Source organism: Agelaius phoeniceus, chromosome 1 (genome assembly GCF_051311805.1).
Source record: "Agelaius phoeniceus isolate bAgePho1 chromosome 1, bAgePho1.hap1, whole genome shotgun sequence".
In the NCBI taxonomy this organism is placed as follows: Eukaryota; Metazoa; Chordata; class Aves; order Passeriformes; family Icteridae; genus Agelaius; species Agelaius phoeniceus.
Window position 1 is genome coordinate 46300863 of NC_135265.1, and position 24845 is coordinate 46325707.

A 24845-nucleotide genomic window follows, 5' to 3' on the forward strand; every position below is an offset into this window, starting at 1 on the left:
CACTGCAGGCAGAGGGCTCTGTGTGTGTGTGAAAATACATCTTTCTGCCAAGCTGGATTTGTGCATGTGAGGAGTCATGGGGTGTGTGATAAATTCTATCTGCCTTTTTTGGCAGAGGAGGTTGAGTGAGGCAGCAGTTACTCGGAGTTGGAGCTGAGATTCATTTCTACTCAAGATGTGCTACAGGGCAGAATCACTGGTTAAGAGTTACTGCTTAACAGAAAAGCAGGTGGAGAGTGCAGTTTATGGCTACTCAGAATTTTCTAGCATAGGTAAAGGCAAATGTGGAATTTGAAGAAAACATTTTTTTCTCCTGAGGACATCTAATGAATGTTACTGTTTTTCATTTCTAGCTCTGACGTTGACAGTGCTGTTGCTCCCTTGGCATTTGAAATTCTGAGAGCGGTAGGACATGAAAATATCAAGACTCCCAAGTGAACAATTTTTGACCATCCTTCTGAAATGTGCAGGTTGTGTACCTTGCTCAGCACCTTGGTCCTGCAGGAACACCTTCAGATGTGCTGAGCATTTAGCAATCCAGCAGCAGCAAATCCTGCAGCATTTGCAGAATTTGAGCTGGCTCAGGAGGGGAGGGAAGCTGGTTCAGGGGTGGGGAAGGGGTGGTTTGTTTTTTAAATCCCTCTAAGGATGAATTCTTGGTTACTACTTTGCTTTGCTGGCATTACATGATGTAGGCTCAAGTATTTGACAGTTTGAAAGTGTAAATTAAATGAATAGTAGAGTTAGTTCACAATATAAAGTGTTTCACTATTTCAAGCTAGTTAGAAATGCTCATTTATCTTTTGGACCAGGCGACTGCCTTGGCTGTTCATATTAAGGGGTCACCTCATGCTTGTGACTGGCACTAGAAAATACCTTTTTATCAAGACAGACAATATTGTTCACCTCAAGCAACCAGTAGCAACCACTGTGATCACACAGAGCCTGTGTGTGGGGCATGTAAGGATAGATGTTACCCAGGTTTCTACTCAGTTTGTACTCACTAGCCCCTCCTTAGTCTAGCGCTGCTCAGCTTAAGCTACAAGGGTGGAGTGTTGTTCTCAGCTGCCAACGCTCCTGGCTGCAGTTGGGAACAGGTGTGATGATGACCCTGGCAGTTTGTCAACCCCCCAGTAAAAGCTGGTACCCTAGGAAAGGTCCTCAGTGTGCCTAGAGTTAAATTCTTCTACACATGTGCTGTGGCTGATGTCTGTCAGTTTGTCAGTGCACCCACCAAGCTCAGGTGCCTGTGACAGCTGCGGCTACACCCCTACTCTCGGACAGCCCCGTTACCCAGAGTATGTGGATGCAAGCAAACAGCCCCATGGTAAACAGATTTCACCGTGTGTCTTACAGGAATTGTTTTCTTACATTACTTCAAATACTGCTATCTTTCAGCTGCAGTTACTAGAAAGAGGGAAGAGTGAAGTGCTGGCTATTATTTGGGGTAGTGTTTTACAGTAAGAGTCAAAGAAAGAGCCAAGTGTGGCTGAGAGGAACAAAGCTGAATTCCTTGTGTGAGCCCTCTCCCTCTGCAGCAGAAGGGGAAGCAGGCTGGTGTGGCTCCCTTCAGCTCTCAGCATCTTGAGCCAGGAGCCTCTGCAGCAAAGCCTGCTCTGATCTCCTGCTGGCAAACTGCTGCCTGCAGTGGATGAGCCTGGAGTGCTGCTCCCAGAGCTGGTGACAGCTGCACGGTGCACACGTGCAGCCTGCGGCTGAGCCGGCAGCCTCAGAACCACTTTGTCCCCTTGCAGTCACACAGGTGCTGCCTCAAGGGAAGCCAGTCACACACAGGTCTTGTCTTGCACAGCAGCTGAACACTGAGGACACCTGAGAAGGGCTTTGAACCAGCTGAGAGCTTGTGGGCAGAGGATCTTTCCTTGTCCCTTAGTGCTGAGGGGAGCTGAGGCTGCTCACCCTTAGTGAAGCCCTGAGAAGTGGAGCTGGCAGGCCTGGCACCAGTGGAGTTGCCTCACATCTGGCTATGCCTGCCCCACGCTGAGGACCCTGCCAAGGCAAAGCAGGGGCAGACTGGTGCCTTGGAGGACTGCAGCAGGAAACCTCCAGGCTATGAGGGGTAACTATGCCAGAGTGGGATCAAAGGGGTTTAGTAAACTATTCTTGTCTCCCTCCACTAAAGTGGTTGTGCAAGTCCAGGACTATTTCTGAACACACAAATATATTTTGTGATCTGAAATAATTTGACACAGAATGAATTAAAAGTTTACTTTAATTTTGAACCATTTTATAACTGCATTTTTCTCATGAAGCATCTGTATCACAGCAGGCTACAATAACTTTGGGATAAAAGGCAACTGGTAAACTGTCCAATACAAGGTTCCAAATAAACAGTTTTTACTGGCCCCTACCCAGACATATCCCAGATAAAGTTTTTGATCAAAAACATGAAATAGATCCACCTGCTTATTTTAAGCATATTAAAAAGGAAACTAATTGGACCATTTCTATTTGTCTAGTTTTTTATACAAAAAGGCTACACAATGTTACACTTTATTCAGAATACAGTTAGAGCGATTATGAATTAGTGTTCTACACCTTTACTCAATCCTTAAAAATTAGAAACTGCTGTAGCATATTCACTATAACTTAATACTACGAGAGACTTTAAAAAAAACTAACAACAATTACTGCAAAAAGAAAGGCTACTTCCAAAGCAAGCAAGGTCAGTACCATTACAGAGATTTAAAAAAAATAATAAATTTTTAACAAGCAAGGCTAGGGTTTGATAAATTCCATCTTGCAACTCATTCTTATGCATTCTTCGTTTCTTGAATCACTCCCAAAATCCATTTGTATTATTACTCCTCGACCAAAAAGGACCAGAACAAAAAGTTTACTTCAATTGTTCCCATAGGAAACTCAGCTTGGTTAGTGTGTCAGGCACTTTCTGAGATACTAGCCCACCCCTCGAGCCCTCTCAGCAACTCTACAGGCCAATCAATGCAAGTTCACTCAGATGATACAGCTGCAAAGAGAAAAAACACAGGTGTCAGTGCTCCTGAGTCGTAAAGGGCTGTTGTAACACATCAAGACTGCATGAAGCCGGTGCACAAGACGTTACAGTTAATTACTTCCACACTTCACGGCAGAAGTCAGTTTGGAGTGTGCTCATTGTGTATTTCCAGAGCATTTATTCATTATTGTGGCACACTAGGACCCAGTCGAGCCAATCCCTCCCTGCCAACCAAGTCCTCAGTCCAGTCAGCTGTTTTTCTCTTTTTGTTTTGTTTTTAAATTCAAGTTTGGAGCTTCTTACCTAAAGGATGATTTACAGGTCAGTATCGAACCAGGCCAACTGATTACTGTCACCTGGAGGCAGCCCATCCATAAGGTCCTGGGCATGGCCAAGATCTGGCAGACCATCAACTGGGTAGTCAGCACCAGGGTGGTGGCCACCCATTTCATGTTCCATCATAGGGTCCATACCCAAGGCATCCTGACCGTATCCGCCAGAGTGGAAAGAACGGTAGCTAGGATCTAAGAAAGTTAAAGGTGGCAGAGGGAAAAAAAGCATAATGTTAACAGATGTTAGATGCATCAGAAGCTGCAAGTATCAGTGTGTGAGGAGATCGTGTAGCCATCTAATTGTTTTCTAGTTCAGCCAAGTTCAACACAATCTGGTGCCTGCCCTTAACAGCTATTCCATTGTTCGGAAAGGCCTTCCAGTAGGATTCTGCAGACAAAGCACACTGCAGTCAGAAGCACGAGCAGATTCCAGCCAAGCCATTAGTCTGCACAATCAACAGTACTAAAATTCAACAATACTGCAGCAAAACCAGGCTCCAAGACTGTAGACTTGCTTCTGAAAGACTAGTCAAAAATAGCTCAGAATCCTTAGGGATAGGCTTGTGTTCAAATCTATAGACACTCACAGACTAACGCATTCAATACCAGCTTTGTTGTTTTAAAGAAAAACTGCACTATTGGAATTGTCAAGTCCATTTGTAAGGAATGGAAAAGATTTCTGGAAACAACAGCTCAGCAGGAGGTGTTCCCACAGGACTCAGACAAGAGACACTGGTTTTGCATGTTCATACGGCTCCCATTTCAGTGCTGCCAGTGGTGTTGCAGAAACGGGTTATTTGAACCGGCAGTTCCCCATCTGCCTGTCAGTTTGCAATACCTTGCTGAAGAGTAAATTCACTCTTCACTCATTTGCAGTTCTCCTTTAAAACCTATGACTTGACTTCATCCAATTGAAAGTTTAGTCAGGGGGAACAGAAGACACGTACCATCTGGGCGGTATCCAAGAGGCTCTCCCTGGGCACCGATATCCAGTCCGAGATCCGCTGTCTATGTGTACACAAAGAATTACAAAACAGTTTTATCATCGGCTCTTTCAGCCAGCAGCAGTAGTTCTGAGTTTAAAAAGCTGTAAAGCTTGCCCTAAATCCCTTTGAACAACTGCTCTGCAGTGAGCACTGCAGCACTGCTGTCAACATGAAATGCCTTTTTAGCTAAGTATCTGCATCCAACATGTAATAGCCAGATTTAGGAATTCACAGATCACTGGAAGGAGGGTTCTGTCTGGGAGTGAAAAAGATGGGGTAGGTCTAGGAACATTCCTCAGGTATACCTGTCCAGATCCTGCAAGTCAGATATTCCCAAGCCAGCAACAGAGCCTTTAAGAGTTCTGAAGGAACCTCTTCCATTTGTTCAATTACAGAAGTAATTGCCTGCTTGCAGAGCAATTGTCTAACTCGTTTCAAAGAGATAATCCATTTTAGCTTCCCACCCCATCCATTCTTGTGGTACACAGAGATTTTAGGAAAACAGAAAAGTAAGCACTGAAATAGTACAAATTAAAGGCTACTGCCCCTTGTGTAGTAGATACATACAAGACAAGCTAGGCTCCTGAATTTTAAGAATCTGTGGGAAGACAAAGAATGAGTGAAGCCTTCCCTGTATCCCATCCACACAGATTGACTTCAGTCTTAATTTCCTGTGTAGTCCATTAAAAATGAAAAAATGCCATGTGTGATAATGAGCCTGCAAACGTATTCAAGTCTGAAATCTCAAATGTATTGAGGTCTCAGGACAAGCTGAATTCCCAGCCCAAGGTTGTTTCAGATATTGTTGGCTTGATAGAAGCCTCACAGGATATGTTTTATATTTATGCTTCCTTCATATCACTCATGCTTCTATTTTTGCATCCAGAGTTCATCAGGTTTTGACAAGCAACACAGAAAAGTACAAAGTTCTTGTATACAGCCAGCTTTGCACAATAGCAAGCATAATGAGCATTACACACTTCAGCAGCAGCAGCAGAGAACTGACTCTTCCTGTCTGCCAGGGAAAAAGCAGCTTGAAGGCTGCTTACCACAGGTTCACTGCACCTGAACACAGAGAGCAAGTGGAGAAGGTACAGCCACCACACATTGTGTAAAGCTAGGCCTGCATCTACACTTCACTGGTGGAAGGAAGGAGAACACAAAAGTTGTAACACAGATCACAGAACTCACCTCGTTCCAAGCCATTGGCTCGGTCCGGAACAGGGAGCTTGTCAACTCAACAGAAAGTCGCTTCTTGTAGTCCTGCGGTTTGTCCTCGGACATTCTGAACAGCACTGCAGCTGCGTAGGTTGCTGCCAAAAGGAAGAGTGATTTTAGTAGAGGTCAAGACTTCTATCAACTCTTCTAACACAAGTATGAAACCAGCCTTAAGTTCACTTACCAACACCCTCATTCCTAGAATGAAGCAGTTCTGTTAAAGGAGCAGTTGCACCTTCAGCTTCGATTGCTTCAGCTGCCTCCTTGTCTTGAGCCAGTTCACAAAGTACACCAGCAGCCACTCTCTGGATATTCTCTATGGGAGAGTACAACAACTGCAACCAAAACACAAGGGTTCTTTTAGCTCTTCCACTTGAAACGAGCTCTTCAGTACACTCTGACTTAGCAGCTCTATCCAGAAGTGCAACAAGAGCTGTTTTATTTCTTTTCCTAATATGTATTATAGTGCTGTCCTGAGCTCTCACTTACCTGCACAAATAGTGGAATGGTATTTAGACCCCTGATTACGATTCGATTATGAACATCACGTGCAAGAATGTGCAGGGCTCCAGTGCAGCCCTCGACAATTTCTTCCATACGCACACCCTCCTGGTTAGGAGAGAAAAGGCATTTTTGAATGACATATTGCGTACTCTCTTCTTAAGTGACTGTCAAAAATCCAACCAGCAGTTCCAACTAGTCATTTAAACTCATCCCCTGCATTTACCCCCTCTTCCCCTAAGCACTGGCCTTCAAACTTAACATCCCTGCTACAAGTCAACCCAGAGTACCCACCTAAATTCAGTAGTGAAGCATCCCAGTGGGATGCCTCAGTGGCTTTTATTATGAACTTTCCCTCTGATAACACCATCTCTTTTCCTACAACCTGGATTAGCCCTGCAGTTACTAAGCTGGAAACAGCAGTTACCAGTTGCAAAATGGTCCCTTCTTGCCTCTGCATGAATTAACTAAACTCCTGTACTAGGAGATGCTGCTTCCATTTGCTGTGCTAAGCGAACCCCTCCTTTGTTAATATGTTTAACAGGATAAAAAAAATCCAATTGAGTCTGATCTTGTCACACTGACCTGGAAGCCAAAGAAGTAACAATTACGGAGCCTGAACAACTTCTCAGTACTTTTACAGGTCTAAGCACCCTTGCAAGTATGCAATAAGCTGTGACAGCATTCTTAAACCTATTCTTCTGAGGAGGAGGGACTTCTGGTTTCTTGGTAGACAATTATTTGCCTTGCCAGAGTAGGCAGTACTAGAATTTCTGTGAGCACTAACATTCAGAATTGAATGCTCAAGAGGTTATTAAAATAAGAACCAAGGTTTGTTTTGGTACCATGATTTAAGAAAAATCTCAGGTTTGCCAAGACAGAGCTATCAGCACACAGATAATAATGTGAACTAGAGCAAATGGGACAACAGTTCTTTAGCCCAAGCACTACAGGACTGAGGTGCACTGACAATGGGGAGCTGGAGAGAACTTTGAGAGGTGCAGTGTGAGGGAGGGCACTCACCACAAACTGCTGTTGTGTCCCGCCCATGGAAGTGCGTCGCTGGGTATCCTGGTGTGCTCTAACCAGCAACTGCACTAGCCTTGGGATAGCACCTTGTTCACGCAGCGGGGCGTGGTTCGCAGGACACAGAGCCAGGTTGCGGATCAAGCCAACAGTAGCCTGCAGGTAAGGAGCAGGTGGGGAATAAAAGAGCAGGACAGGTGTGCTTGCTGTTAGTGACTTCTTTTTTTAATCAGTTCATCTCAAATGTTTAAATCTCTAAGAGTAAACACTAAGTTGCTGAAGTGGAGCAACTTCTCCAGCAAACAAATTGTATCCCCAACACCGTGGGGACAAAGAATTTTTCACTTTTAAAGTTATGTTTTAAAGAGAACAGTTTTCAGTTTCAGCTCTGGCAGCTTTTAACCATTATTTACCTTGATCAAAGGCCAGTGTGAGGGTGGGTGCAACAGCTTTACCACCACTGGGAGCCCGTAATGGAGACGTACTGCATTTTGAGCCATCTCTGCTTCTTGGTGTCTGCTGGTGAGGTGACGGAGCGCACAGATCGCAGGTTCCGTGATGTCTTCCCTGTCCCCAGCCCGGAGGACTGTACGCACCAGAGCCTCAATGCCACCAACCTGGCAGACCATCATCTTGTTCTTGTAATTGTTACATGTAAGGTTAGAAAGGATGCCAGCGGCACAAGTCACAACATTAATATCATCTGATCCTAAAAGCTGAACTAGAGTTCCTAGAAGGCCTTCCATGCCCTCCTGCAGAAAAAGAGGAAAGAAAAAGTTAAGTCTTCTTTTTTGCTACATTGACTTTTGCTCTTGATCCCTCAGACAAGCCCTTTACCTGCTTTGTTGCAGCATCTGACAGATTTCTCAGAGTCCAGAGACAGTTCTGGACAAGACGCTGGCTTGGATCTGTGAGGTGGAGCCCCAAAGCTTGCATCCCACCTGGAAGATGGTACAGATTTGACACCATTACTCAGATTTGACACCATCCTCTGATGCTCACCTTATGAGCAGTCAGGTCCTTCTCTTCCTTGACATCTAAGTGCAAAATCTCACAAGCTTTTGGATCCTTCTTGTCAATATCACAATATGGCTGGGGCCCTAGCCCTTCTTCATGGGAAAATAACAACCCCCTGAAACTCCCTGTGTGACACTGAGCCTTTTAAATGTGTGCATCTTCTCAGGGAGGCATCCTGACAACAACTCAGCTCAGCCACTAATAGTTAACAATCAGTGGAGTTACTAAAAACAGCCACCCTTTAATTCTTCTGCATACTAAAGGCCTCCAAACCTGGTTATGGCCTTAAGGACCAACCCAAGTTCATTTTTAGATGCTGGCAGTTTCTGTTTTTGGTGGAATGAACTAATCCCAAAGCACTATGTAGATTTTTAAGTTAGAATGAGTACAATGTACTTACCAGCCTCAACAATAGCAGGTTTGTTGCTGGAGCAGACTGACAACACCTTCAGCACCCTACTTGTGGTCCACAATAGTTTCTCGTAAGTATAGGTCCTCATTATGTTTACTAAAGCCTGGGGTCCGCCACTTGCCAGAATAATCAGCTGAAAGACAGCAAAAATAATATTTGTCTGTCACTTCCTACACATGTCAGCAGGTAGTAAACGTTGCTGGCTTACACCCCTTGTGGTTACAGTTCCCTAAAAAAACATTCCCATCTGCTTATGTGGACTGTAAGTTTTATAGTCTCACTATAAGAACAGCAGCATTTCTGCAAGATAATTCCTGTATCCCTCCCCTCTTGCAAGGTCAGGAATGACTGGCAAAAGCCAGTGGCATGTGGCTGAAGATTCAGAGTCAGGAGGTCAGTACACAAGAACTGTCAGGCCATTCATCACAAGCTTGCTCATTTTAACTACTTCAGCACCAGAGGTACCCACCTTACTTTCTTGATTGCCATATGCTAAAATCTGAAGGCAGTCTGTTGTGATGGCCAAGAATTTGACGTTTGTCTTGTTGAGCAAGGCCACCATTTTCTGCAGCCCACCAGCGAGACGGACAGCCATCTTGGCTCCTTCCTGATGTAACAGGAGATTGTGAAGAGTTGTAATGGCATAGAACAGCACAGAGTCCACTGGGGACCTGAAGAAGGGAAAATCCTCATGAGTACCTGCTCCTAGCAGACCCAACTGCAAAACACAAGCATTGCCTCAGTAGTGCACATACCCCAGCATTTTAACCAAAGCAGGGATGCCTCCTGATTTGAAGATTGCCAACAAGCCTTCACGGTGATGTGAGAGGTTGTGTAGTGTCCCTGCAGTACACCGGGCTGTCTCCACATCGTTTGTGTTTTGCATGGTACGTACGATGGCAGACACCATCTGAGGAGATCTCATAATGGCGTGGCGAGACGCTTCCTTTTTGGACAGCTGATGAACCATAACTGCAGCCTTGTTCACCACCACCTAACACAAGTGTTTGAATAAAGCTTTTAGTTTTAAGGTCATTGACGGTGCCCCAAATGCAAGCTTTACCCAGGCAAAGAAAATACTTACCTGGTCCTCATCATTCAACAGTTTGGTCAGTTCTGGGATTGCACGAGTTGCAAGTTCAGCATCATCTTGGTAGTTTATCAAATTAACAACAGCATGTTTTAACATCTGGGATGGCTCAGCCAGGCGCTGCACGTTGGTTGGATGAGCTGCATCAAACTGTGTGGATGGGATCTGCATTCCTTCATCCAAGGTTTCAGGGAACATAGCTGCACGCACCCTCTGAGCTCTAGTCATTGCATACTGGCCATCAATATCTGAAAACAAGGCAAATCATCACAATCTCAAACTAGGGATAAAAAGCTCATCATCCAGACTGGCAGTAATTGAGTAGTTAGGTAAATAAATAAAGTTAGGTTTCTATATTATTAAACTGCTGGTCCAAGCAAACTGGTGTGACAGAAAAGGCCTTACCTGCAACTTGCTCCTGGGTGAAGGACTGAGAGAATCCCTGTTCCCACTCATACAGCACTTGTGTTGTGTCCACATCTTCTTCTTCAGGATTTCCCTTGCCACTCAAGGAGGGAGCAGTTGTTGTGGCCCCAGAATGGATACCAGAGTCCAGATATGATTGCTGCTGCCAGTGACTGACTGCTGCTTTCCTGTCTGGCTCCATTGCCATATCCAGCTCCATCAAGTCAGCTGTAAGAAATCATTGGTGAACAATTAAGTTTAGTTCAATTGCTGCAGCATGTATTAATCCCACAAGAGATGACAGAGATTTTAAATTAAAATAAGCTGTTATAAACAACTTCATCAACCCAGCACTGCAAGTGAGCAGCAACTTTAAACTGAGACTATATGTTGAACCAAGGCAGACATGTAAACCTGAGGAACAGGCAGAACAATCACTGCTATTGTGGCTATCCTGACCTTACAACAAACTTACAAGAAACTTGTCTGAAGGTTTGATTTCCAGTGTAAGGTATTAATTACTGTAATAGAGCAGATGTTATTCAACCTTTGAAAAGTTGAAAAGAGAGGGATAAGGAGTCTTCTAGGTTCTAGTAACAGAAACTGTAATGCATTATGTACCTTGAGTTGCCATGTTCCTTGTTATGCTCCCAGAACTCTTCCTTGCACCCTTTCAGAGATCCTAAAAAAGAGCAAGGTTAGAACTTATTAAACACTAATCAGAGCTAGTAAGACAGGATTTCACATCAGAACACTGGAATTGCAAACTAAGACTTGGCACATCTTGCCATTTCATTATCACAGTGAGTATACTCCAATGCTAATTAGCAAACCTCTGTGGACAGACATGCAAAAGAACTCAATGTATCACCCAGACTTCTTCTGTCAGGTTATGTGTAAGATATTCTCTCAGAGGTACAAGAGAACAAGAACTGAAGACTGACCATGACAGAGCTATTTTTCACTCCTCCATCTTTGCATAAGATGAAGTCCAGACATTAAATTCCAGAGTTTGGAAATGCCACAAAGACAATGGCTAAATGTCACACTTCCTCATTTCCCTCAAAGATAATCTACTTAGAAAATACTAGAAAAACTGTCTGATACAGGGCTACAACATGAATTTTCATGGGGAAAGCTGAAATGACAATGTAAGGCAAGTTGCACAAAGACTACCTAAAGAGTCATAACTGCACTTCCTCGTTTATTCCCTCCCTGTGCCTTAAGAATAAAGGCTTCTTCCTACAAAAAAACCTTCATCGAAGTTAAAACTAAAAATTGAACTACCCTCATTAAAAAAAAAAAAACAAAAAAATCCTGTCCTTCAGTTGAACACACTTTTATTGTTTGCACAGAAAACCAAGATAACTGGGGGCAGGGAGGCTGAAATATGATCAAATGCCCTATATAAATTTTCACTATGAATCTCTATTCAATATCACCAAACAGTTTGGAAGTATTTGTATCTGTACCTGTCTCTTCACTAACCTAGAAAGGCTACAGCTCCACAACAGGTCACTTTTTATTTCATTTGCTCCCCTTCCCCCCACAGTCCCACACTGATTCCAGCACAGACACAGAGCTGGTGACAGCCTATTCTGGGAGCCAGCCAAGCAGAGACATTTGTAGTGGGAGCTTGTGCAGGGAGCAAAACCATCTCTTGCAGCAATCAGCTTCCACTGTGCTGTTAGGTGTTAGAGCTGTGCCGATCCAAACATTCCTGCACGATGAAGTAAAGGCAGTACACTAACCCCTGAAAGGACAGGTCTGCAGCGCTGCGTCAGGAGAACAAAGTCCGCCTGACTTTGCTGGATTTGTGTAAAGACAGATTTCCAGTTGAAGAGTTTCCTTCAGGAGCACCTTTTAGAAAATCATAATTAAACAGAGGGCAGGCCTGCAGTTTTAAAAGTCTTACAGGGTAGGTGGGACAAACTTATATTTCACGGACTCTGAGCCAGCTGCAAGATACTCCAGCAGCTCCTGAGCAATCTTGTTGCTTGGCTGTACAAATGCCAGCGCTGTTTGTCCTGACTGCACTCCCACAACTTTTGGCAGCAACCCTTCCCTGGCTCTTTTAAAATGGGTAGTAGATCTGCATCTGCAGCAGATAAACAGCATTAAGCTGATATAAGACATTACACAACATACAATAAGCATCCTGCTGTGCAGCTGGAAACTCTAAATTGGTCCTTCTCCACAGCCTGGAAGAGACTGGCCAACTCGGAGTCTGCTCTTGACAATGGGCATGGAGGATGTGCTGAAAATACACACACTTTTTCCAGGCCCTTACCCATAGATTCTTCCAACATGCTGTTAGGAGTTTGAGAGTGGTAGTGGCAAAGAAAAACTTAAGTCTCACTGTCAGTTCACCACTGATTAAAAAATTCTAATGAGTAGCTAAGTTGAGAAAGCGCCTATACAAAAGCTTGATAGCTCTTTGCAGGTCTTCTGCATTACTTTTTGAGTTCCATTAACACCTTCCAAACAGAAAGGGAATAGCAGTAACAGTAAAATTTGTATCTTTGCTCCCTGCAGTCCACACTCTAAGTCAGATGTGACACTTCCAATAAAAAATTTGGCATGTTCTAGCTGCTATATGAAACTTCCAATATGCTTAGCACAAAAGATTTATTTTTACCATAAAATTTCCCATCTCCTCCATCAGAATTGTGCTAAAAAAAGGATCACCAAACTGGTTTTGAGGTTGACTGTTTCATCTACCACTATGTTAAGAGCAGTGACTGCTTTGAGACATTTACTACCACCTGAGATTTCCATACACAGTAAGGGGGCTTGGGAAGAACATTTATAATTTTCTCCACTGCTGAATTCTGCATCAATGAAGGCAACTGACCTATAGCAGCTGCACTCTGAAATTGCTGTTTCAATTTCTGCAGCCTGAAGAGATCAAAGAGCAGCTCTACCACTAGGCAAAATCCAACAGACCAGAGTAGCCACTGAACAGCAGCATTGTTCCAAAACAACACTGAAGAACATCTACAAAATAGCAATGAAGAATATGAAGTGTTCAGAAATGCATTCCAGTGACATTCAATCTTTAGAATGCTGACCCTAGATCAGCCTGCTAGTTGCATCTGCAAGTTCCAACATCCTGATCTGCATTTCACACACCTGCAGCCCCCCAGCAATTCCTGGTAGCTTTTTTTATTATTGTTTAGATAAGGAATTGGGTTTAATCCTAGTAGTTCAAAGTAAGTGCCAAACAAAAGTAGCCATGGTTTGGTTTTAGGTTTTCTGCAGGTAAACATTCTCTCATCTTTTGCTTCACATTCTTTTTAAATTTTACAAAGGGGTAAACTGAGTCCAGGCAAGCTGCTGGCTTTGACTTCCTGTTTGTCACTCTTAAGGTGAACCAACACATTTACAAAGAGAGCAACACCACCAGGCTCGCTACAAACATTTGTGCTGCTCAGTTTCTTGACAAAATGGATCAGTACAAGGTCAGCCACACACACCTCGACCATCAGGAAGAGACAGAAGGCCTCAGTATACTTTACAAACAAACTTCAGCAAAGCTGCAAGCTTCACAATTTTTGAAGGCTAGCAGGCACTCAGAAGTGGGAATTCTGATAAATATCACGTTATACAGTTCACATGAATGTACTGCTAGGAGTTAAGGGACTCTTCTCAAAAAGCTCCTCCTGCCCCATGAGACCATCCACTTGCTTAGCAAGCATTATCAGCTTTGGGTTTAAATGAAGGTTAGGGTTTTTTAGACTATGTATTAAACAACTCATGTGAAGAGCAATTCAAGACCTTGCACTAGGCTGTATTATGTGGCATCTGCAAGCTTAGAAGGCACACGAGCTAATAATTTCAATCTACTACAGAAGACAATTCAATTTTCTTGATTTTCAAAAGGAATGAAAGAAGTATTAGGTATTATTTCTGATCATGTGTTTTTATTAGATATTAATTTCTGATTCTGGAGAAAAGTTGCCTACAGTAGTTCTGAAATCTGAACAATTCTCTTCTTTAAGACTGACTCAAATTATACCTGACTGATCTGCTAAGCAGTTCTTCTTAAAGCAAGTCAAAGTCTGCAAGTCTGCCACAAATCCTTTGTTTGAGAGCAGTATGTTACTAAAACTTGCACAAGAAACCCAGACTGATCCATCCAAACACCATGAACTGTTGCACACAAACACGCTGCCTGACCATGTTATCCTGTTCTTTTTCTTTGTCTCTGTCTCACCTGGGACAGGCCAAGCAACTGCACCTTTAAACTCCCCACCAGTTCTGAATGATAGCATTTGCTTACACAGAACAAGCTGATCATCTTCTGACAGTCACAGCAGTTAAAAATGTGTATCACCTACACACAAGGGAAGAGAAACACCTGTACTGAAAAACTGTTTTTCTCCAAGTGCTCTGAAGTCATTGCAACCATTCCCAAGGTGTTACTGAAAGCATCCTTTGGGTCTGATTTTATAACTGGTCTTTGCTGCTTGCGAATGATGTTGCCTGTGTATCTGCTTAACAAAAGTCCATAGCCAAAATATACAGGCAACAGCAGTTCCACAGCTGGTAACACCAGAGAGCACTCATTTCTAGAACCCAAGTCCTTGTATTTCAGTTCTTAATGTAGCAGAAGCTTCCTAATTAACCTTAGTTTTCAAGTCGGGAATTTGGAAAATACATCCAATTAAGGAATTAAAAAACAAATCAAAACAAAACAACCCTTTTTAATCTTCCCCTGGAAGCTGTTAGCCTGTTTTCTAGAAAACAAAATGTGGGGGAGGAGGAATTATTCAAGCAAGATAATACTGACACTGGAAACATCAGGGAAAAAGCTTTCATGGTATAAAGGCACTTTAGGCAGGAGTGGCTGAACTGTCTCTAAGCAATTTTTGGTCTACCCTAAGCCCCAGATACAAGCACACAACAGACAGACCTACTGCTACTGATCTTCATCTCACGAAGACGTGAGTCAAACCGCTGAAAGCTTGTAATTATTCCTTATCCAAATGTGGATAAAGTTCTCTCCTCCCATATCCACCCACAGGTTCTAAAGAAAACGGAGTTTTTATCTGGCTGCTGTATTGAGCTCTGGTAAAAGTACCTTTGTAGGTAATTTTGGAGGTCCTTCACATACCAGACTCTTCTGTAAGATTGGTAAGAATTCCTGGAAGGACAGTTTTGGTGCTGTGTGTTTTAAGGAATGTTAGAAGTTTGTGGTAGGAATGACAGCTGGGGTTTACAATTTTTTGAAAAAAAATAACAGAAGATACTTTATTTGAAAATAGATACAGAATGTGCTTGGATTTCACTCTGAAAACTGCATTTTTAAAAGATTTATTTTTCTTGTACAAAGATACCACAGAGGATTACAAACAACAGTTTTCCTGGGATGTATTTCCATATCCAGTAAACAAATACTGAAGAGCATTCCCATATTCTGTCCCCAATAGTAGCATCTGCAGTCCTCAGCCACCCTGTCCCCTCTAAAAGAAACAGCCACATACAGTGAGTGTAGATTATTTTGAAGTTAGTTATATGCAAGTATTAGAAGGCCTTGACTATTGGGAAACTAGTCAGCCACCAATACTGACTTTTGCACACCATTGCTTTAAGGACTTGAATGGACAAAAGCTACTATGAAATTCACTGCAAAGTGGCTCCTGAATAATGATTATGGGCTGTAAATTATCACATTAAACAAAGCAACGCACCACTTGGATAGTTTTAGAGAGAAAAGTTAAGGTTTACTTTATTATCAGTACTAGGAACAGGAGTATAAAACTTCATGTATTTTATATTAATGTCAGTATACCTTCTGCTTTTAACAGGGTGATTTTTAATACTATGTAAAAATGTCTTCAGGTGGCTTATGACGAAACATCTTAACCTAGTGGAAGAAACTTGGACAGTATGTAATACCAAAAGGAAACAAGTCAAACCATGCAGTCTTATTCCTCTAACAAGAAAAAAAAAACTATAGGCTTTCACAGCTTTAAAACTTTTCTACTTTTTTTTTGGTTTTGGTTACACAGTAGAAACATTCATCTATAGCCTTCATTACTACTTCAGAAGAAGTGCCATGGCAAGAGATGAAGCAGTATTACTACATTTAAGTGTTGTGCCAAGATGTAGCAACTTGAACTATTTCAGAAGTTCCACTGAAAACTAAGAGCTACCAGTAATCTTGACCTGAATGCCACACACTGAAATCAATCCTACTGATCCTAGACTGCAACTGAACAAACTCATTAATAACTATACCTTGTGGGAAAACTGCTCTGGTTGCTCCTCCAAGCAACATTTGTTAGTTAGCATCACTCCCTCCAACCACTAAGCTATTCTTGCTTAGTGAAGTATTTCTCTTCTTTCCAGCGATAAGCTCGGTATCCTGTGTAATCCATCCAGCTCAAATTTACCCAAGCAGGAATACTTCAGAAAACATATTCTACTGATGCCTGCAGGAAGTTAGAAGATGCCTTGCAAACAGCAATACATGCTATCTTAGATTTAGCTAATCATATAATAATAAATTAGACTCTGAACCCAGAACATGCAATAGTGTTAAAATGGTCTTTAAATTCTCTTCTTATTAAGACTGAAAGTCTAAGGTTTGTTTTTCCTAACAAACTTCAGGAAATTAAGAAATCTGAATATGTGCTTTACTGATCTCAATGGTTAAAAGGCTCCAATTTCTCAGCTTTCAGCATCCTTAAGACATGCTGGAAGAGGCAACAAACTAGCTCAGATAAACCCACAGATTTAAAGTGGGAGAGGGGTGCTGATCTGCCAACGCTCACTGCAAGTCACCTCTATTTCAGCCATTCTTCTTTGCTGCTTCATTTCCAATTCATTATTTCCTTTTTCCTCTAGGCATCCCAGACTGCTATTACATCAATTGTCCTGGCTTCTCAGCCTTTGTCTTCTGCCTTAGAAATTATCTAAAAATTCCTTTCTGTAACAAAGGCAGAAAAACCTCCCTATACTAGCTTTTGTAAGGGTTTTTTTTTAATAAGAGTTCACTTCATGCCACACAAAAAATAACTGAAAATAGAGAGGCAACACATTATATCAGCAACCTAAGACCAAGAGTACAGAGTTTCTATTCAAATGCCCATTGGCTGAAGCAAACCACATGTAAATATTTCCTTCTTGCTATACTTCTCCCAGTTGATTACAACTGCTTGATGGAACTGAAAGGCAGGCAGTCTGGTAGCCTTGACTAAAACACTGGGTTAGCTGTATCTAAAAACAGAACATGTTCCTCAAAAAATGTCTACTGAAGGAAAGACTTAAGTTACAACTTCCAAAAAACTCAAGGCTTGTTTTGGAGTCAACAGAGTCTTAAGCAAATGTGATAGAGGAGGGAAAGGGGCCACAAGAACTTTACAACAGCTGTCAAGTTCCAGTCTGACAGACTTCAGGTCTGGAGCACTACAGAGTGTTCCGATATGACAGGACACTCACCTATTTTACCTTTCCCTTCCCCCTAAAAGTGAAAGCAGGCTAGTAAAGAATCCTACCTCTGCCTAGCTTGCAATGTTCAACAACTACTAAGTTTCTAGTGCACTTGTGACTATAATGTAAGTGTAGCAAGAGCCACATTTTGTTTTGCTCACCTGAAGTACAGAAAGCCACCCAGAATGTGGGTAGCTTTAATCAACTGCTGAAGAGCAACTTTGCCCGGACTGACAGGTCAGGTAACAAAAGGTACCAGAAGTGGAGGTCAGAGATTTCACTTCCAGCTGCAGCCCTGTCAGTGCTGTGCTCTGAGCAACTAACACAGCATGAAGGCACTAACAGCTTGTGCAATTCATCGGGGTCTTCACAGGCACTAAGGTTTAAGTACCTTTTTAAAAGCAACCCATTAGAATTCTCAATAAAGCAAGAGCTAACAGTGGTCTGAGAGGCACTGTCAGCCAACAAATACCTCAGAAAACTAAAGTACAAAATGATGAGAACTTGGAAGAGAATTCAGAACAAGCACATCAGGAAAGTTACTAAAAAAGAAATAGAAGTTCATCCTGGCACCAATCTGCACTATCATTCCAGAAGATGAACTTTGAAACTGTAGAACCAGCTAGGCAACCTCTCCAAACATGAGGCTAGCAATATCATATAAACGTTTTCCTTTTGAAAGAAAGGAGATGCACAGTACTTCACTCTTTAGGACAGACATTCTAGAGAAACTGTGGCAGAATTACAGACTGATGGACACACAGGTATGTCAAAATGGACTTTTAAACTTGTAACTTCTAAATGGTTGAAGTTTACCTACCACCATAATTTCTTATCAGCAGTCCCCTACATAATTTTGCTTGATGCTGGCCAGAGGCACATGGCTGGGCACCCTATGCAATGTAAAGAAAGCACCTCTTCAGTCACATACTCTTAATTAAAACCATACTGCAGGAGCTGAAATTTCACAGTACTGGATCTTGTCACTTCAGAAATTAAGTGTTTGAATCCACAGCACAGTTATTTCACCCTTTTCCCAGAGAACATTCAGGAGTTACAAGGGGTCTGTCAACCCAATCCTTTACATTCAGAATCACGGACAACTATACCAGGAGCTTCTAACAGGATCTGCAAACAAAACACTCTCTGTCCTAGGTATTTATTTGTCCTTTCTAGAAAATTCTGGTTGCTTCTAAGAGCTATAAGCAGCAGCTGCCTTCAAATTGACAAATCAGCAGTTCATGTTTGAAAGTAATGATTTAAGAGAGCTTTTCATCAGCAAGTATAACATAGCATTAGCAAAAACTTTCACTTTATTAGTTGGCAAAATAGACCTCAAGCACTTAAGTATCTTCCTGACTGTCCAAGACAGGAGCTGATCATAATCTTAAATGTTATGATGTGAAAACTGCTTCAAACACAACTCTGGTGTTACACATCCAACTTGAGAACAAAAGTAATGAACTTCCTCACATAATGTACATATCAATCCCCTAACAGCAGTTTGTAGCTCAGTATTAGAGGACTGGTATGACAGTTTCAAGTTTATGAACTTGCATTAAGTCATAACAAGATTATCAACCCAAATACTCTCATGTCTTAATTATTTTGACCAACTAAGTACCAGCACCACAAACAAACAAACTCGAAACAGTTACTAATCACTTCTGTTCAGCAACGGATTTGGGATCTGTGGGTCACTGGCACACACTTCCTACTAGGGCTTTGTGCAGCATTCACTAAGTTTGAGTATCCTCATGGCTGGTCAAAACATTGAGAGGAGTGTTATTATCACAGCTTAGAGAGCTCCCACCTTTTATTTGCAAGACACAGATATGTACATTATGCACACTCCCATCTTCCTTGGTGAGGGATGAGCCAGTGTTTCTATCCAAGTTTAGTCTGCCAGCAGGACTTAAGTAATAAATATGCAGTGGTTTACAGCTTTTGGTCCATGTACCCATACTTATCACTGAGTAAGGTGACTGTAGTAGAGAGCTGGCAGTAGACAGGATCAAAATTCATTCTTTAGTCTTACCTAGTCACACACAAAAAAAAAAAAGTTGCCATTGTGATCATTTAGAGGCAACATATAATAATTCAGACAAATATTATACCACATTTCATTTAACACTCAAAGTTCAGGGACAAAACCACTGCCAGCCCTCAAGTTGCCCTGCCCACATGGTTTTGTGTATCAAAAAGACAATGGTTCTGCAGTCATTTAACACAATCTTGTGCATGGCTTGAAACACTCACTTCCACACCAACACAGGAACAACTCAGCAAACCATCTCTCTCCCAAACGAGGAAGTATCTACCCATAATCCAGTTTCTTCTTAGACTGCAATCACACAGTCAGCCCTGAACTTGGATGTTAAACATTAATCTCTACAGTTTAAAAGAACAGAGTGATCAGTCATAATTACACTGACAAAGTACTTATGAATCTGAAAGCAGCTGTCTTTGCTTGTCTGTCAGAGTAACTCTGTATTTACAATAAGGCACACCAACACTCCAAAAAGGACTGTTCAAACAACAAACATGCTAATGAATTCTGACACTAGAAGATGTTTCTTCAACTCACTCTTAATTTAGGCAAACTGATAAGGGAGCTGCATTTAGCAGCACCTTTAGGATGTTAAAATTTCTGGCCACTGGAGGGCACCTGAAATGTTACCAGGACAATACAGAACTACTTTCTACAGTTGCTGCAGAGTTGGCAAACTTCTCCAATTTATACAAGTCTATTTAGCACAGTAAGTCAGCCCAGAAATGCTGGTTCCAGCAAATACTACACATACAGTGCACACAGTGCATTTGCCAGCTCCAGCAAAATCCAGCTACCTCACACCGTTTTTTAAATGCAGCAACACAGAATATGAGATTAACTCTTTCACTCTTCTACGTCAGTCCTCAAACAAGGCTCCAGAGTTAATTTAGTATTAAGTAACAGAGCAAGCACTTCACTTCTGCAATACCAATCCAGCCAATGTACACTATTTCCTAATGGTAACTTGGAATAGGAACAAAAAATTCTGCTGTAAACCAACACGTGCACCCAAACTTCCCAAGGGAACGAAAGCACAGGATGAATTTGCTTCCACATTGGAGTAAACAGACTCAGGAGGTCAGGTTGAGCTACAGGTATGTTTCACCTGCTCACCTTATCTACTTGGTATGCCACACAGACAGAAATGCCAGAATAAGACTTCCATTAGTTCTCTCCCTTGCACCTGAAGTTACCCGTCAGCAAAGAAAGAAAAGCACAAAGCCCCAAAAACTGAAACAACCTTTCTGGCTACTTTCTTCTCATGTGAGGCAGCACAGGCTACACAGCACCAGCACAGTTTAACACATTACCCTCCTGGGCTAAAGCCTGATCACAGACTACACCAGGTTTTACCTTGGAATCAAGTGCCAGAAATGGATATTAGAAGTTAACCACTGTCAGGCTGCCTTATGTTGGCAAGTCTAGCCAATTCAATCGGTGCTTAACTGGAAAATCAGAAATACTGCCCTTCCAGGAAAATAATTTTATCTAAAGAGACAAGAAGCATCACACACACAATACTTACTGCCAAGTTTACCATTTCTAGGTTCCCACCCAGTCAGCCAGCAAGGCACTGGGCTCAGAGTTTGCAAGTGCACGTTTTGAGGACACAGGAGCAAGTCACAGCTGCCTGCACAGTTTCTCACAGGTTTTATCAGGCTTTGTGAAGTATGATGTTCAAGATAAGTAAGGTCAGTCCTGATTTTCCTGCCATGGTATACAGGCTACCACAGTCGCAGAACAAGTTTTGCTGCAGGCAACTGCAGGATAACCACAACCCCAGCATTACCAGTTTAACTATGAATTAAGGTAAGTGATTTTGATTACTGCTGTATTTGCACACTAGTCTGCCTACTAGACAATACTCTGCAGAAACATCCTTATGCAGGAGTTTCAGACAGCACATTCAGACTTCAGTTTCTGAGACAGAAGCCTCCAGCAGCCATATTTCCTGCTCCATTCTTTCCACCCCTGAAAACACTGCAAAATCAGAACACCACTAGTACTAACCTCCTGCCTTAACATCCCCAAAACCTCAAGTCTAACTCTTCAGAACACGGTATTTCAGGATGCTAATTCAGATGTAGAGTCATTACAGATGGACAGATGTTTCAGAAAAGAAGTCATTATGCCTGAAGGGCAAGCTGGTTTCACAGCCAAGGTTTGGTAAGCCACTCACTGACACACCACAGTCAGAGCAAAATACTGGTGTCCAGAGTAGACATACACCATGCAAAGAGCCCACTCTATTTATAGCTTAGCCAAGGAAAAGCAAACTTGGGTTGATAAGGCTGTAACACAGCATTTGAAGAACTGATTTTTCCAATCAAGCTTTACTTTGTATTAAATCCTTGCTCCTAGAAGCTATCGTGCATGGCATTGTCCTTTCCAACATAGTGTTTTTACTTATTTCTCCCCTAGACCTTGTGAAATGATCAGCCATACAGACGAAAATGAACATTCCCCTGGATATCAGTTTACACCTGTATAGAAAATATCTGAACTAAGAGATGAACAAATATAACACTTCGTTAGAACAATTCCAGAACAATGAGACAGTGTAATTTTGAACAGCTGAATTTAGAGAGGTTTAAACTCTTGCCTGAATACCTAAGCAGCCTCATTTTCAACAGTACCAGCCATTAGACAAACGACACAGCAGTCACATACCTGCAGCTGTCAGCATCTTTTTATCAAAAGTGCAAGATCAACATTAGGTTCCTGGACTGTTAGGTACTGAAACTCACATTACAACTTGGGCCAATACACACCAGTAAGTTTTGCCGTTTAGGCTTTTTTTTTGTTTGAGCCTTGCAGTAGTATCTTTTTGTCATTCAGAAGCAAAATCATAACTATGAAGTTGCTGACTGGTGTGTGAACTTAGATCAAGAAAACCCCGACACTCTTTCAGCTAGTTTTCTCCGTCTTCGCCTTTACTGTAGCCTCAGCACATAAAGATCCTGTTTTACTAAAACCCCTCCTTGATTTCCGTCCGTCGACCTCAGCATACCAGCCCAGCCTCTTTCCATTCACCACTTGCATACTTTGGGGGATGGGAGGACCACAGATGTCTGGAATATACAGAGTGTCAGAACAATGGCTGCTCCATGAGAAAGAGATCAAGAAGTAGCTGGTTACAAAGATCAACACTGCTATTCCTAAAGTCACAAGTAAGTTGCCCGTGGTACCTTCACACAGTCTGTCCTCTCTTTCCAGTTAGGATAATTTTCAGAGAAGGTTTTTGGAAAGAGACACAAAAAGAAACGGCCCAACGTCCCACATCGAGTTTTAACTAGGGAAAAATGCAAGGTTTTGTTAAATTTAAGAAAACTTGCTGCTCTAGGAGCAGCTAATCATGCACATTAGAAATGAACTAAGCTTTGTTAAAAAAAAAAACCCAACTAAACAAACCAAACCGAACAACAAACCACAAAACAACACACCGTTCCTAGAGAAATAAGTGCCCTAGATAGTTCAGGGAGTAGCCGCGAGTTGATCCCCACACCTCAGGAACGCGGTACTTCGGGAGCCTGGAGCCGCCGCGCTCCCCCCGGCCGGCCACGGGAAGCAGCGGGCGCTTCCCCTCGCAGCGTGGGAGCCCCCACACCGCCCCCTACAACACCCCGAAAAGGCGGGTGTTAAAAAACTTAATGTGATGCCTCCCAGCTCCGGGGAAGCTTCATTTCGGTGACACACAGAAGCAGCAGCACAGCCTCTCCAGCAAATATGCAATGCCACTAAAAGCGAAACCCCACAAGGCAGCAGATTAGTTATCTCCCGCTGACTGCAGTGACCGTGATTAATTATATTCCGTACAAATAAACCCGTACCCTGCTCTCATCCCCCTCCTATCGCCAAAGCGGATCTGCAGCCCACCGGCGAGTTAGTTCTCCCCTAAAAGGGAGGGGAAAGAACCTCTAAAATGATAATAAAAAAGGGTCATTAAAGTACCCCGGGCTCTGCCGCAAACGAGAGCGGAGCCGGGAGCATGGACTCGCCTTCTCCCGCAGCCCAGAGCAGCCACCCCCTCGCCCCAGGACGAGCTTCCCAAGAGACACCTCGGGAGCCGCAGCTGCCGCTCCTGCAGCCACGCAGCTGTCCGGACCTCCCAAAACCAAGAGCCCTCGCTCTCTTCTTTTCCTGCCCCCCCACCTCTCTCCCACCCCCGCTCCCCCCCTCCCCCAGCCCCGTCCTTCCCGCCGGGCACACCCCGGACCCCCTCACGGCCGCGGGGGTACCCCGCCCGGGCTTGCCCCAAGTTCCCGCCAGAGAAAGCGGCACTAACGTTGGAGGAAGGGAGAGCGCAGGGTCCCCCCAGGCTCTGGCGGCGGCGGCTGCTGCTGCCCGGGCGACCCCGGTCCGGTCCGTCTTTCCTTCCTCGTCCCCCCCGCCGCCTCCTCTTCCTCGCTCACGGCGGTGCCCCCGCCGCTGGCTCCCGGGTGGCGACCGTACGGGGCGGCGGTGTTTCCGTCCCCCAAGCGCCGCCGCCGCCGCTGCTCCCAGCGCCGAAACGAGCGAGAGGCTTAAAATGGCGTCGCTCACAAGGAGGTTCTTATAGCGAAAGCCGGGCCCGGCTGTGTATCCTGCCGCCGCGGCCGGGCCCCGCGCGCGGCATTCCATAGGCGCCCGGCGCTCAGGGCAGGCAGAGGGAGGAGGAGAAATAGTGCCCGGCTCCCAGGGCGGAGGGAGACAGGGAGCGGGGAAGTGGCACGAGAGGGGGAAGGCCGGGCCAGGCGGCGTTGGGCAGGGCTGGGCTGGGTTGGGCAGGGCTGGCTGGGGTAGGGGGAGCGCGGCGGAGACACCTTATTCCGGAGGTGGGAAGGAAGGATCAGAGTTCCCGGCTTGGGAACGAAGTTGCTGCTGCCCTGAGGGGTGTAGAGGCGGCGGGGGAGGGGATGCGACTCAGGGGATCAGCCCGGAGTCCCGCTTTGGGAAGGGAAGTAGGGGGGTGGGGGGCAAAAGGCGAGTGTGATGCTCTCTCTCTCCTACTCCCTTCTATCCCCCCTCCCCCTTCCCCCCCCCCCCCCGTTTATTTTGGAGTTTCGTTGCCTGGGGTTTTTAATTTTTTTTTTTAATTTTTTTTTTTTTTTTTTTTTTTTTTTTAATGCACGGCACCAACTGTAGCGAAACTCCGTCTTCCCAAACGTCCGCGTCGCCAAGTCCGGGTGGGCGCTCGGGCCGCTGCGGAGAATCGGCCCCGGCGCTGGGACGGGGGCAGCCGCCGAGGCCGGCCCGGGGCTCATCCCCAGGCCCGGGGAGCCCGGGAAGGTGGCGGCGGGCCCCGCTCACGTCGGCGGAAACGCGCTCCCGCTCTGCCCTTGTAAATATTTGTCAGGAAGCAGTTGCCAAAGAAAGTATCTCGTTATGCAATTTTTTTTTTTTTTTTTAATGGAA

The 24845-nt window shown here is 43.8% G+C and overlaps 2 protein-coding genes across 5 annotated transcripts in view; one reads left to right on the forward strand and one right to left on the reverse strand.

The window, feature by feature from the left end:
* ULK4 (unc-51 like kinase 4) overlaps positions 1-2245 on the forward strand; it is a 214474-nt gene extending 212229 nt beyond the window's left edge. For all 4 annotated transcript variants that reach the window (XM_077178032.1, XM_054639826.2, XM_077178042.1 and 1 more), the window contains exon 37: positions 354-2245. In XM_077178032.1, the coding sequence (XP_077034147.1) occupies positions 354-438 (85 nt within the window). In that variant the 3' untranslated portion in view covers positions 439-2245. The remainder of the gene's footprint in view (positions 1-353) is intronic.
* Positions 2213-24023, reverse strand: CTNNB1 (catenin beta 1). Its single transcript, XM_054639456.2, has 16 exons — positions 23737-24023; positions 10583-10643; positions 9962-10189; positions 9551-9804; positions 9222-9460; positions 8936-9137; positions 8455-8599; positions 7875-7978; positions 7451-7789; positions 7035-7193; positions 6000-6119; positions 5695-5845; positions 5484-5605; positions 4254-4314; positions 3278-3498; positions 2213-2986 (listed from the first exon to the last, which is right to left on the reverse strand). The coding sequence occupies exons 2-15, from the start codon at positions 10593-10595 to the stop codon at positions 3290-3292; spliced, it is 2346 nt and encodes a 781-aa protein (XP_054495431.1). The 5' UTR covers positions 10596-10643; positions 23737-24023; the 3' UTR covers positions 2213-2986; positions 3278-3289.
* Between the last annotated feature and the right edge of the window lie 822 nt (positions 24024-24845).